Source organism: Gorilla gorilla, chromosome 11 (genome assembly GCF_029281585.2).
Source record: "Gorilla gorilla gorilla isolate KB3781 chromosome 11, NHGRI_mGorGor1-v2.1_pri, whole genome shotgun sequence".
NCBI lineage: Eukaryota > Metazoa > Chordata > Mammalia > Primates > Hominidae > Gorilla > Gorilla gorilla.
Window position 1 is genome coordinate 105,932,763 of NC_073235.2, and position 12,270 is coordinate 105,945,032.

Here is a 12,270-nt window from a genome sequence, read left to right on the forward strand (position 1 = left end):
CTTACAGAGTTAAAGTAGAAGTGTGATTTAGCATGGTATAATGGAAAAGAAAAACATGAAAAAAATCAAAACCAGGTATAATTGCTAACTCCCTGATTTCCAAGTATATTTGGTTAGTTTGTTTCTCTAAACCTTGGTTTTTGAATCTGGAAATGAGGATCATAAAACCTACTTTGCATTTAGTTGTGAAGATTAATTTATGTGAAATGTAGAATGAATGCCTGACACACAGTAGGCATTGAACACATGTTAATTACTCTAATTTTGCCCCCTCTCCCTCCATAGCTGTTAAAGACTTTTGAGAGGGCAAAACATGCTATACTACTGAAGGCTTTTATTTAATTAAATAACTTACCTACAGTAGCATAATATCAACACAGAGCTTAATACACTGTCCTATATGCCAGTGTTATTGATAACAATGATCGAAACATACAGAAAATAAATGTAAATTGGAGGTTTTCCAGGCATGTGAAATATTATGTAATTTATATGTAAATTGCACCACCAACTACCCAAGTGCCCAAGCCAGCAATCTTACCACCAACATTGACTCCTGTCTTTCATTAACTTCCATATTTAATCATTCACCAACCCCTATTGATTTTACCTACTAAATATTTATTACTCCATCCATTTCTTTGCATCTCCTCTCCCTGGAGATCACCATCATTTCTTAGTTGGATTGATTTCATAATCCTCAAACTAGTGTCTGCCCTGAGCATTGTTTCCCTGGTCTTTTCTCCATAGTGCATCCATCCTGAATTTATCTGATGAATATGTGAACATTTTGAATTTTCCAAGATATGAGGGAGGTCAGTCAGTATATAATGATTATATATTGTAATTTGATTTTTGTTTGACCCATTTTTAGCCTGAAATGAGCAGCAACATGTTCTTATAAAGGAGATAGGCTGAATGTATGTGGTGGTTCATACCTGTAATCTTAACACTTTGGGAGGCCGAGGTGGGCGGATCACCTGAGGTCAGGAGTTCAAGATCAGCCTGGCCAACATGGTGGAACCCCATCTCTACCAAAAATACAAAAATTAGCCTGGCGTGGTGGCGGGTGCCTGTAGTCCCAGTTACTAGGGAGGCTGAGGCAAGAGAATTGCTTGAACCTGGGGGGCAGAGATTACAGTGAGCCAAGATTGCACCACTGCACTCTAGCCTGGGTGACAGAGTGAGATGTTCATCTAAAAATAAAAAATAAAAAAAGTAAAAAAAAGAGATGGCTATTAAATCATATACAAAATTAATTGTTTTTATGCATTTTTAATTTTTTGTTCAGAGACAAAGGTCTGTGTTGCCCCATACTGGTCTCAAACTCCAGGGCTGAAGTGATCCTCCTGTCTCAGTCTCCTGAGTAGGTAGGACTCCAGGCACGAGCCACCCTGTCCTGCTAGAAGTTATGGTTTTTAAAGGTAAGATGTGCTTCTATTACATGGGACTTAGAAGGGGCTAATAATTTTTAAAACACTGGAATAAATTTAAGAAAGAGATTTTTTTAAGATGGGTTATAACTTCACAACCTCATACATGGGTATATTAGATTTGTATAATTTTGAAAATCTTCTTGTACTAAAGCTCTTAAATATGGCTTCTTAGAGCAATGAGTTTGCTTATTTACGTTTATAAGAAGTTCATGTGAAGTGTGTACTACTATTATAATTGTAACTCTCTAAGGGCTTGAAAATGCACTTTTATCATATCAGTTCATCTGAAAAATTGTAAAATTGAACAGATTTCAATTACCTTCATCAGCTTAAACAATTATGGAGAAGTAGTGGAAGATTTTCATGAGGTACACAATCATCCTTGAACCTAATAACTATATACTCTTTTACAGATTTTGTAGTTACCCTTTTTTGCTTAATCAATCTTGGTGGCAGCAAAGTGTTTTGTTTATGTCCTTGCATCTCAGATTCTGCTGTGTACAAAGCACTTCTCTAGATGGAGTTTCCCAGCTGCCAGAAATTGGAATCATAGACTTTTTGAGCCAGAAGGGCCGTTTCATAGGCATCACCTGGGAACTTGTTAAACATACATTAATAAATTGGGCCAGACCAACTGAATAAAGAACTCTGGAGGTGTGGTCCAGCAATCTGGTTTAGAAAGCCCTCCAGGTGATTCCAAACCACACTCAAGTTTCAGAATTCCTGACCTGAGTTTCACCCTTTGATTTCTCTTTCTTTTTCGAGACAGAGCCTCCCTCTGTCGCCCAGGTTGGAGTGCAGTGGCGCGATCTCGGCTCACTGCAACCTACGCCACCCTGGTTCAAGCGATTCTCCAGCCTCAGCCTTCTGAGTAGCTGGGATTACAGGCACCCGCTTCCACACCCAGCTAATTTTTGTATTTTTAGTAGAGACGGGGTTTCACCATGTTGGCCAGGCTGGTCTCGAACTCCTGACCTCAGCTGATCCACCTGTGTCGGCCTCCCAAAGTGCTGGAATTACAGGCGAGAGCCACCGTGCCCGGCCTCACCCTTTGATTTCTTGATAAGGAAACTAGGTCCAAAGAGATTGTCACTAATTAGAGAAAATACTAGAATCTTTTCTAGGTAATTTCTAGAATGACGAAACATCCCAGAGGGAAATTTGTTTATTAGGCTAATTGCTAAGCCGTAGTTGAAAAAATGCTGGGTGGGAATAAGTAATGATGGGGGAAGAGTCTGTCTACCATTTAACTCACCTGATGAGCTTCTTCAACATTATTTTTTGATCTATTGAAGTTTAGTCTGAAAGAAAAGTTTGCTTCATCTAACATTTGTTTTATTCACTTGATTATTCATATGTCATATTCACTGAAGCAAGTTGATGTGTCATTTAAATAACTACTCATTTCCATCACTCATGCTCTCAAACTAATGAATCTTAGTGTGACCCTGAAGCTTTCATTTTTAACAAGCTCCTCACACTGAAGTTTGAGAACCACTACTACAGAAGATGGTTAAAGTGCTTAAGAATAAAACTAGTTGGACTAGACCAACATTTTCAATATCCTTTAATTTAGGTTCCACAGTGAAAACTCATACATTCTGCTAATGTATGTATCATGAAGCCAATATAACATTAGGGTTTGCTCCAGAAATTTGTAATGATATGGTATTAAAGTGATTTTTTTTTTTTTTTTTTTTTTTTGAGACGGAGTCTCGCTCTGTCGCCCAGGCTGGAGTTCAGTGGCGCGATCTCTGCTCACTGCAAACTCTTCTCCCAGGATGACGCCATTCTTCTGCCTCAGCTTCCCGAGTAGCTGGGACTACAGGCGCCAGCCATCATGCCCAGCTAATTTTTTTATTTTTATTTTTAGTAGAGACGGGTTTTCACTGTGTTAGCCAGTATGGTCTCGATCTCCTGACCTCGTGATCCGCCCGCCTCGGCCTCCCAAAGTGCTGGGATTACAGGCGTGAACCACCGCGCCCGTCCTAAAGTGATTTTTTTTGAAAGTATAAGTTTCCTCATCATCTGAATGAAAAAAATTCACTGTAGGAGGGCCAAGAGATCACCAGATTAAGAAAAGTGTTGAAACAATGGATCTTGTTCTAACTACACAAGTCTAAGATGGTACTGCCTGGAATCAACTTTGATTTTCCACAGCACAAATAAAGGTCATGGCTTCATATCTCAGCAATGGTCAGGAGTTTTAGTTTTTCCAGATTACATTGTGTGGGGTAGTCGGATTTAGGAAAACAAGACACAGTATCTGGAGAATAAAAACAGAATTATAACTCTGCAAGAGGAAAATTATCTGCCTTGAATTTTTGTAGCACTTAATGTTTTTTCAAGGTATTTTCACAATAAACGTTGATTTTATCTATGTAACAGCCCTGTGAAGAAGGCAATTACTACTAGCAAAATTGTTTTCAAAATTTTAAATACTGAATCCATGAATAGGAAAAAGGACAGCGAAGTTGATAGCATTAGAGAAATGACAGAAAAGGTTGTGAGTGAGGAAGCGAATCACAGAAATGGCAAACATAAAAAGCTGAGGCCCACCGCACCGCAAACCAGGAGAGAAAGGGGCTAACCTGGCAGGGCAGAAAGGCGTTCGTGGGGAAGTGCAAGGAGGCAGGGGCGCAGGAAAGCTGGGGTTAGGAAACTGCAATTCACTGCAACAAAGAGGATGAGGTCAAATTTGAGAAAAATGAAGTCAGGTGGCATTGAAAGCTGCGTGGAAGTTTTATTTCCGCCCTGTTGAGGTGTGATCTTTCACAGAGGAGGGTCCCAAGAGTGGAGGCTGTGCCCTCCTTCGGCCTCCCGTCAGCAGCAGAGGGAGAAAAGCCTCGAGAAGTTCCCCAGGCCGATGACCTCCATGGGGACGGAGCCGAGATGAGTCCCGGAGGGAGCCGGCAGGAAGCCAGCCGAGCAGGGTGGTGTGTTCCCGCCGGGCTAACAAAGGCCGCCGGGAGGTGGGGGCTTCTCCAGCCGCTCCAGCGGCGGGAGGGCGGCGGAAGGGTTAACTGCGCCACCAACTCCCGCGCGCATCCCGGCCCCTACCCCCGCCGTCGCTAGGAGACGCCGGAAGTGGGGGAGGGGCCGGCGGCGCGGGGGAGGGGCCGGCGGCGCGGGCGAGGGTGGGAATCTTTTTCGGGCTCCCGGGGGCGGAGGGAAGGGAGCGCGCGTGCGCGCGCCCGGCCGGCCGTCGCCGCGGTGACCGTCCTCGCAGTCCGTCGGCTCGCGCCCCGCCCCCGTCGCCCCCTCCCCTGTCGCGCGCTGGGGCTGTTTGTCGCTCCTCCCGAGTTACCGCCGCCGTCGCCGCCGCTCCTCCTCTCCCGGTCCTGGGTTTCCCTGGCGCTGCGGCCGCCGCTCCCTCTGCGACCTGTATGAGGAGGAGGAGGAGGAGGATGTGAAGATGGCGGAGCTGCAGATGCTGCTGGAAGAGGAAATCCCGGGGGGCCGCCGGGCCCTCTTCGACAGCTACACAAATCTGGAACGGGTGGCCGATTACTGCGAGAACAACTACATACAGGTGCGAAGCATCCCCAGCTGGGCCGCGTCGGGGACCCCCGCCTCGGGGGCCGCGCGCCTCGGGGCGTGGGGCCGAGGCTGCCTCGGGGACACGGCCCAGCGGAGCCCCCGATGGGGGTGGGGAGCTGGGTGAGGGCTGGGGCTGGTGAATGGGTGGGAATTCTCCGGCTGGAGAAACTGCATTTTAAAAACCTTTTAAAAAGCGGTGAAGCAGTTCTCGGCGTGGTGCGTGTGTCGCGTCCCGCCTCCTCGCCGCTCCCGCCCTCGGCCGCCCCCGCACTCCGCGCCGGTCAGCGTTCCGGATGGCGGAGGGGGCGGAGAGTGGCATTTTCTGTTTGACGGAATCCTGCTCCCCACCTTAGGGTAGGGGTGTCGCGGGTATTGACGGGTTACCTCCATCCCCCAAATTCTGGATGATTTTTAAGAGGCTATCTTGCTGCAGAGTGAAGTGCTTCAGGCTTCAGTTTTCTGTTCCTGTGGATGCTTCAGAAACCCTTTCTTAATATTTTATGTTCTAAAGGGGATACGGTAGAAGAGCAGCAGTTTCTTGTTGGAAGTTAATGCCATTTTTTTCCCTATGGAGAAAGATGATGAGCTGATTTCCCCCCTCCCTCCTAGTTCTGTTAGAATAGGCAATTTTCCTGGGGGTGGGAGGAGGACAGACTATGACTGTTTCTTAGAGAGAATTGGGAAGATGAACCTCCTGGTTTAATTTTTTTTTTTTTTTTTTTTCTTTACCGCGATGGATCGTTTGGCTCAGGGGCTGATAGTGGTAGCGGCGTGTGTGTGGAGGCGGGGGATACTGGATGGTATGAGATCCAGCTGCTCCTGGATGAAGCAAAATATTCTGTGGATTAAAAAAATCCTTCTTTAAAAATTACTTGAAAGGATAGCAGGTTAAAATGCACAGTTTGCAAAATCTAAAATCTTTTGCTTTTTTTTTTATGGTTATTTTGAATTATGGGTTCTGCCTCCATTTTTTTTCTTTCCCGTTTAAATTCTCTTGGGATAAAGATGGAAATGCAAGCAATATGTTAAACTGTTTCTTCACAGTCCTTTTTTTTTTTTTTCCTTTTTTCTTGCTCCCACCTCCATCTCTCCAGGGATCCTTCTTTTTTCTTTTCTTTTTGAGACACAACCTCGTTCTGTAGTCCAGGTTGGAGTGCAGTGGCGCGATCTCGGCTCACTGAAACCTCGGCCTCCTAGGTTTGAGCAATTCTCGTGCTTCAGCTTCCCGAGTAGCTGGGACTACAGGCGCCCGCCACCACAGCCGGCTAATTTTTGTATTTTTAGTAAAGATGGGGTTTCACCATGTTGGCCAGACTGGTCTCGAACTCCTGACTTCAAGTCATCCACCCACCTCGGCCTCCCAAAGTGCTGGGATTATAGGCGTGAGGCACCTTTCTTAACATTAGCTATATAGGAAAGCATTTTCATGTCTTAGTGTAAATTTTAAAAAACAGGTGTTACAGTTTTATAGGTTCATAAATTTTGTAATGGCCACATTGTTGATCGCGGAAGTGAGATTTTGTTTGATTAGACATACTATTATCTTGTAGACAACATTTGTATTTGAGGATGAACCACTGTATAAACCTGTTCCTTCGAAAGAGGCAGTTGACTATGGCTACTAGGAAAGGAATGTAGGCAAGATTAATACAAAAGAATACAAATGTCCACTTGTAATGTACTTTGCTGATACAAGTGGGGTAGCAAAGATTCAGAGGTTCAGGCCTGGGCGATAAGAGTGAGACTACATCTCAAAAAAAAAAAAAAGGTTCACTTGCTCAATTTTTCGCTAAAATTGAAAGTCTTTTATGGCCTAGAACTGTGTGAGGGGTGGATGGTACATACCTAGTAGGAGATGCTGATCTTGGAGGAAAGTAATACCATGTAGTTAATTTATACTCTGTAGTGCACTGCTGGTACCAAGGAGGACTGGAGGAAGCAATGCTGTTCTGAGGGAATTCACAATCTCTAGTAGAGGCAAAACCTAAAGGAATGAAGTGGTAATTCCATTGCCTTATGCAGCATATTATGGGGAAAGAGTTGCAGGTCAGAAGAGAAACTGAGGGTGGAAAAGTGGATTGCAATTATTACCAGTAAGAAATAAAAAATAAACAGATTTCTGTCTCTTTTGCAAGATGATTTTTTATTGTAATTTGAAGGTACAAGTTCCTCTTAAGTTATAATTGCTATATAAAGGTAAAAGGATAAGGATTATTAAAGCTGAAAGGTTAAAGGGATCAGCAGTTGTCTTTTTAAATATTTTATACATTTCCTTCAGTTGAAAAGAGAAAAACGTTACTACTATCAATCTCTGTTTTAGCAATGGGACTCAAAATTTAGTGTGGTGACATTTTAAAATTTAAAGCATAAATATTGATTAATATTAATTTAATAGAAATGAACTTAGATTTTAAAATAGTTTATTTCTTCAGTTTAGCATCTGAAGTATATTTTACACTTTCTCTTTTTTTGATTATCATTTATTTTAGGATGCCTTGGGTATATAATTGGTACACTCTCTCAGGATGATAGCTCTTATATGATTTGTTGGGAAAGTTGATAAATAGAACGTGGTGACAGTGGATTTGTGCTGATCCAGCTGTACATTTGGTTGACCAGCAGGGGTTTTGATGCTGCCTGGACCCTGCAGTAGATGAAGGTTAATTCACAGGATCAGTGATCAAATGGTCAATTTAGCCTTTTTTTTTTTTTTCTTTTTTTCTGAGACAGAGTCTCACTCTGTCGCCCAGGCTGGAGTGTAGTGGCGCGATCTTGATCTCTGCTCACTGCAACCTCCGCCTCCTGGGTTCAAGCGATTCTTCTGCCTCAGCCTTCCAAGTAGCTGGAACTACAGGCGTGTACCACCATGCCTGGCTAATTTTTGTATTTTTAGTAGAGACGGGATTTCCCCATTTTGGCCAGGCTGGTCTGGAACTCCTGGCCTCAGATGATCGACCTGCCTTGGCCTCCCCAAAGTGTTGGGATTACAGGCGTGAGCCACCGCACCTGGCCAATTTAGCCTTATTGTAGCATCATGTCTTAGCCACTAGCTCGAGTTAACTAACCCAACACTCATTTTATTGTGTGGAAATGTAATTTTTGCCTATAAAGTAGAAAAAAAAATGTGTTTATCATATGTAATAAGTGTTTTTGCTCAGTGTTCTTTTTTTTTTTTTTTTTTTTGACACAGAGTCTCACTCTGTCGCCCAGGCTGGAGTGCAGTGGCGCGATCTCAGCTCACTGCAACATTCGTCCCCTGGGTTCAAGTGATTGTCCTGCCTCAGCCTCCGGAGTAGCTGGGATTACAGGCACGTGCCAACATGCCCAGCTAATGTTTGTATTTTTGGTAGAGATGGGGTTTTGCCATGTTGGCCAGGCTGGTCTCAAACTCCTGACCCCAGATGACCCACCCACCTTGGCCTCCCAAAGTGCTAGGATTACAGGCGTGAACCACCGTGCCTGGCCCCCTAAGAGTCATTTTTAATAAAAATTTAGATAGTTTCATTATTCTAACCTCTAGAAAATGGGATAGTCAAAATATTTTTTTCTAAAATATGATAAACAGGTATAACTACAATTTGCCGATATTTATCAGATCAATTTTATTTCTTGCCTATACAAAGGATTTAGTAGTTGGTAGAGACTTTTTTTTGAGATACATGTAAGACCTGCGTTTTTCTTCATTTATTAATATACACACCTAGGCCGGGCACGGTGGCCCACGCCTGTAATCCCAGCACTTTGGGAGGCCGAGGCAGGCACATCACGAGATCAGGAGATCCAGACCATCCTGGCCAACATGGTGAAACTGCGTCTCTACTAAAAATACAAAATTAGCTGGCTATGGTGGCGTGTGCCTGTAGTCCCAGCTACTTGGGAGGCTGAGATGGGAGAATCACTTGAACGTGGGAAGCGGAGGTTGCAGTGAGCCAAGATCATGCCATTGCACTCCAGCCTGGGCGACAGAGCAAGACTCTGTGTCAAAAAAACAAAAATTACACATATAATGCCTAATGTGTTTGAAGGTGTCCAGGAATTAAAAATGTTTTGGTTAACTTGGAATCTACGTTTTTACAAATAGAAGAATTTTTATTACAATATAGTTGTCTTAATGTTTTGGTAGATGAAATAACTCCCTATTTGTTACTTTCCTGAAATCTGAAAAGCCAACTTGTTGATATGTACATTTTTCTTTTTGTTAGATAAAAGTTACTGATTTTTGTGAGTGACAGTTCACATAGATGCATAGTAAAATCTTATTGTTTGGATTAAGAGTAGAATCATCCCATAATATGGATTTATTCAAAAGAGAAGAAATTAAGAACTTACCTTAAATTTTTACCTGAAATATTTTTGAACAATAGGAGATGTATTAGTAGCTTTCCTTTTCTTCTCTTAATGTGGATACTCCCAGAGTTCACTAAAAACTTCATGAGAGGTTTACAAGGGAATATTATCAGTTTCATCAAAAGTAATTACCAAAATGATACAAAGATTTAAAATTTTTATTTAATAAAAATCATTAGAATACATGCTCATTGTTGAAAAATTATTGGAGAATACAAGTAGGTATTATGAAAGAAATGGAAAATTGCCCGATCATCTTGAATATATATCTGGTACTCATACTTTTAAATATTTTTTGTATGCACAACTATATATCAATATTTTTGTAGAAATGGGCTTATGTTCTATATTCTATACCTTTGAAAGAACCTTTTAAGGATGCTGGGCTTGACTTTTTTTTTAAATGGATGTCATATAGTATATTGGGAGGAGGTTGGTTATATTTATAGGTCGAGTTTTGTATGTTCTTGAAAATGGGAGAATCTTAGAATACCTAGAATGAAGGAGAAAGAGGTCAGTTGAGAGTAAGGAGACTGAGTAGAATTTGGGAGACTGAATTCCCCATAGATTAAGGTGACTCAACTCATTTGAAATTGATCAAGGCTTACCATTCCTCAAGAAATTAGTCCCTAACTCTCAGCAGAGACATTTGGTGAATAGATTTTCAGTGACAAATCAGTCATCTTCAAGACCTTTGACAAGATTGCAAAAACAGGCTAATTTATATTTGAGCCCCTTGCTCTTTTAAACATTTTGTCATTTGTACACTTCCTACACCTTCTTGTCCAAGGAACTTAAGTGACCTCATAATTTCCGTTATTGATCCAGGAAATCCAGTCTCACCTTATTTCGCCCTTCCTTGAAGAGCTTCCTGGTTCAAAATTGCTCTTTACCAAAATAATTAATTAATAAACTGTTCATTTCTTTTTTCTTTTTTCTTTTTTTTTTTTTGAGATGGAGTCTCACTCCTTTGCCCAGGTTAGAGTGCAGTGGCGTGATCTTGGCTCACTACAACCTCCGGCTCCTGGGTTCAAGCAATTCTCCTGCTTCAGCCTCCTGAGTAGCTGGGACTACAGGCGTGTGTCAGCATACCCAGCTAATTTTTTTTTTTTTTTTTTTTTTTTTTTTGAGATGGAGTCTCGCTGTGTCGCCCAGGCTGGAGTGCAGTGGTGCAATCTCGGCTCACTGCAAGCTCCGCCTCCCGGGTTCACGCCATTCTCCTGCCTCAGCCTCCCGAGTAGCTGGGACTACAGGCACCCGCCACTGCGCCCGGCTAATTTTTTGTATTTTTAGTAGAGATGGGGTTTCACCGTGGTCTCGATCTCCTGACCTCGTGATCCGCCCACCTCGGCCTCCCAAAGTGCTGGGATTACAGGCGTGAGCCACCGCGCCCGGTCCCAGCTAATTTTTGTATTTTTAGTAAAGACAGGGTTTCTCCATGTTGGCCAGGCTGGTCTCGAATTCCTGACCTCAAGTGATCCACCCGCCTTGGCCTTCCACAGTGCTGGGATTACAGGTGTGAGCCATCGTGCCCAGCCTCATTTACTTTTTCTTCTTACCTTGGTATGGGTAATGTGAGAATGTATGATAGGTTTACTTTATTTAGAGTCATCTTTTCTCACCCAGAGAATAATATATAAACCAAATTGGTTTACTTATGTGTAAAATATGTAGTAGAGATATTTTTGAGCATGAGGTGCTTTTGGTGTTACTTTTTCTTTTAAAATGCAGGGAATTTAATAGTATGCAGTTTCAGGGTGTGTAAGGTAATCTTTTGGTGGATGAAATATATTTGGTGGATGAATATGCTGTGATTTGCTTACACCCACCCCAAATCCATTTTGCAGCACCCTACTGACTGTCCAGAGATTCTGGGAAAAAAACAATAGAGAAGACAAAGCCAATCTAGACACCATTTGACTCTACCTTGTGAATATTCTGAAAGTTACATTAGGCTAGTTGTAGATTTTTTTTTTTTTTTGAGACAGAGTCTCTGTCGCCCAGGCTGGAGTACAGTGGTGCGATCTCAGCTTACTGCAACCTCTACCTCCTGGGTTCAAGCAATTCTCCTGTCTCAGCTTCCCGAGTAGCTGGGATTACAGGTGCACGCCACCACGCCTGGCTAATTTTTGTATTTTTAGTAGAGACGGGGTTTCACCGTATTGGCCAGGCTGGTCCCGAGATCCTGACCTTAGGTGATCCGCCCGCCTCGGCCTCCCAAAGTGCTGGGATTACAGTGTAAGCCACCGTGCCTGGCCTAGTTGTAGACTTTTGATAGCTTATGGTTGAATTTTTATGGGATTGGTTAATAGATTGGATTCATGAGGTAGCATGTAGGGCAACACATTCTATTTTGGATTTTTCATTTACTTTGTGTTTCCTTCCAGATACGAAGCTCCTAGAAGATGGAGTCATTTCTTAAAAATTTCTATATTTTCCCATTAGCCGTAGGATGTTCTACATATAGTAGCCACTCATTAAATAGTTGCTGAATGTAAGAAATACAGACTTGAATATGCAAGAGCCTATGCACTGAATTATTTTTATTACTTTATTTTATTTTATTTTATTTTATTTTATTTTTTGAGACAGGGTCTCACTCTTGTCATTCAGGCTGGAGTGTAGTAGCACGATTATGGGTCACTGCAGCTTGCACTCCCAAGCTCAAACAGTCTTCACACTTCAGCTCCCAAAGTAGACGGGACTACAGGCTTGTGCCACCATGCCCAGCTAATTTTTGTTGTTGTTGTTGTTAGAAATGGGATCTCACTATGTTGCTCAGGCTGGTCTTGGAACACCTGGGCTCAAGCAATTCTCCTGCCTTGGCTTCCCAAAGTGCTGGGATTACACCTGTCAGCCGCCATGCCTGGCCCTGAATTATTTTATAAGTAGGATATAATTACATGTAAATTTACCTTGCAAGTTTTTTCCTATTTGATTTTTTTGG

The 12,270-nt window shown here is 42.6% G+C and overlaps 2 protein-coding genes across 51 annotated transcripts in view; one reads left to right on the plus strand and one right to left on the minus strand.

Moving 5' to 3' along the window:
• Positions 1-4,507: 4,507 nt before the first annotated feature.
• LOC109025974 (RNA-binding protein with serine-rich domain 1-A-like) lies at positions 4,508-8,084 on the minus strand. Of its 2 annotated transcripts, none has more exons than XM_063695122.1 (2): positions 5,160-8,084; positions 4,508-4,818 (listed from the first exon to the last, which is right to left on the minus strand). In XM_063695122.1, the coding sequence occupies exons 1-2, from the start codon at positions 5,293-5,295 to the stop codon at positions 4,508-4,510; spliced, it is 447 nt and encodes a 148-aa protein (XP_063551192.1). In that variant the 5' UTR covers positions 5,296-8,084. The 2 variants fall into 2 exon arrangements, with proteins under 2 accessions (XP_063551192.1, XP_063551191.1); XM_063695121.1 differs by lacking the exon at positions 5,160-8,084 and adding an exon at positions 4,967-5,151.
• The window catches only part of ABI2 (abl interactor 2), a 130,765-nt gene continuing 123,083 nt past the window's right edge, over positions 4,589-12,270 (plus strand). For 47 of the 49 annotated variants that reach the window (XM_055379450.2, XM_055379451.2, XM_063695117.1 and 44 more), the window contains exon 1: positions 4,816-4,968. In XM_055379450.2, the coding sequence (XP_055235425.1) occupies positions 4,852-4,968 (117 nt within the window). In that variant the 5' untranslated portion in view covers positions 4,816-4,851. Of the gene's footprint in view, positions 4,969-12,270 lie in introns of all 49 variants that reach the window. The other 2 variants (XM_063695119.1, XM_019022354.4) reach the window with 2 other exon arrangements.

Excerpts from the sequence above, each read along its gene's own strand:
- LOC109025974 (XM_063695121.1), bottom strand. The coding sequence starts at position 5,150 with ATGCAGTTTCTCCAGCCGGAGAATTCCCACCCATTCACCAGCCCCAGC. Across the intron at positions 4,819-4,966 it reads GCTGGGGATGCTTCGCACCT|GTCGCAGAGGGAGCGGCGGC; the intron begins GTATGTAGTTGT and ends CTCCTCATACAG.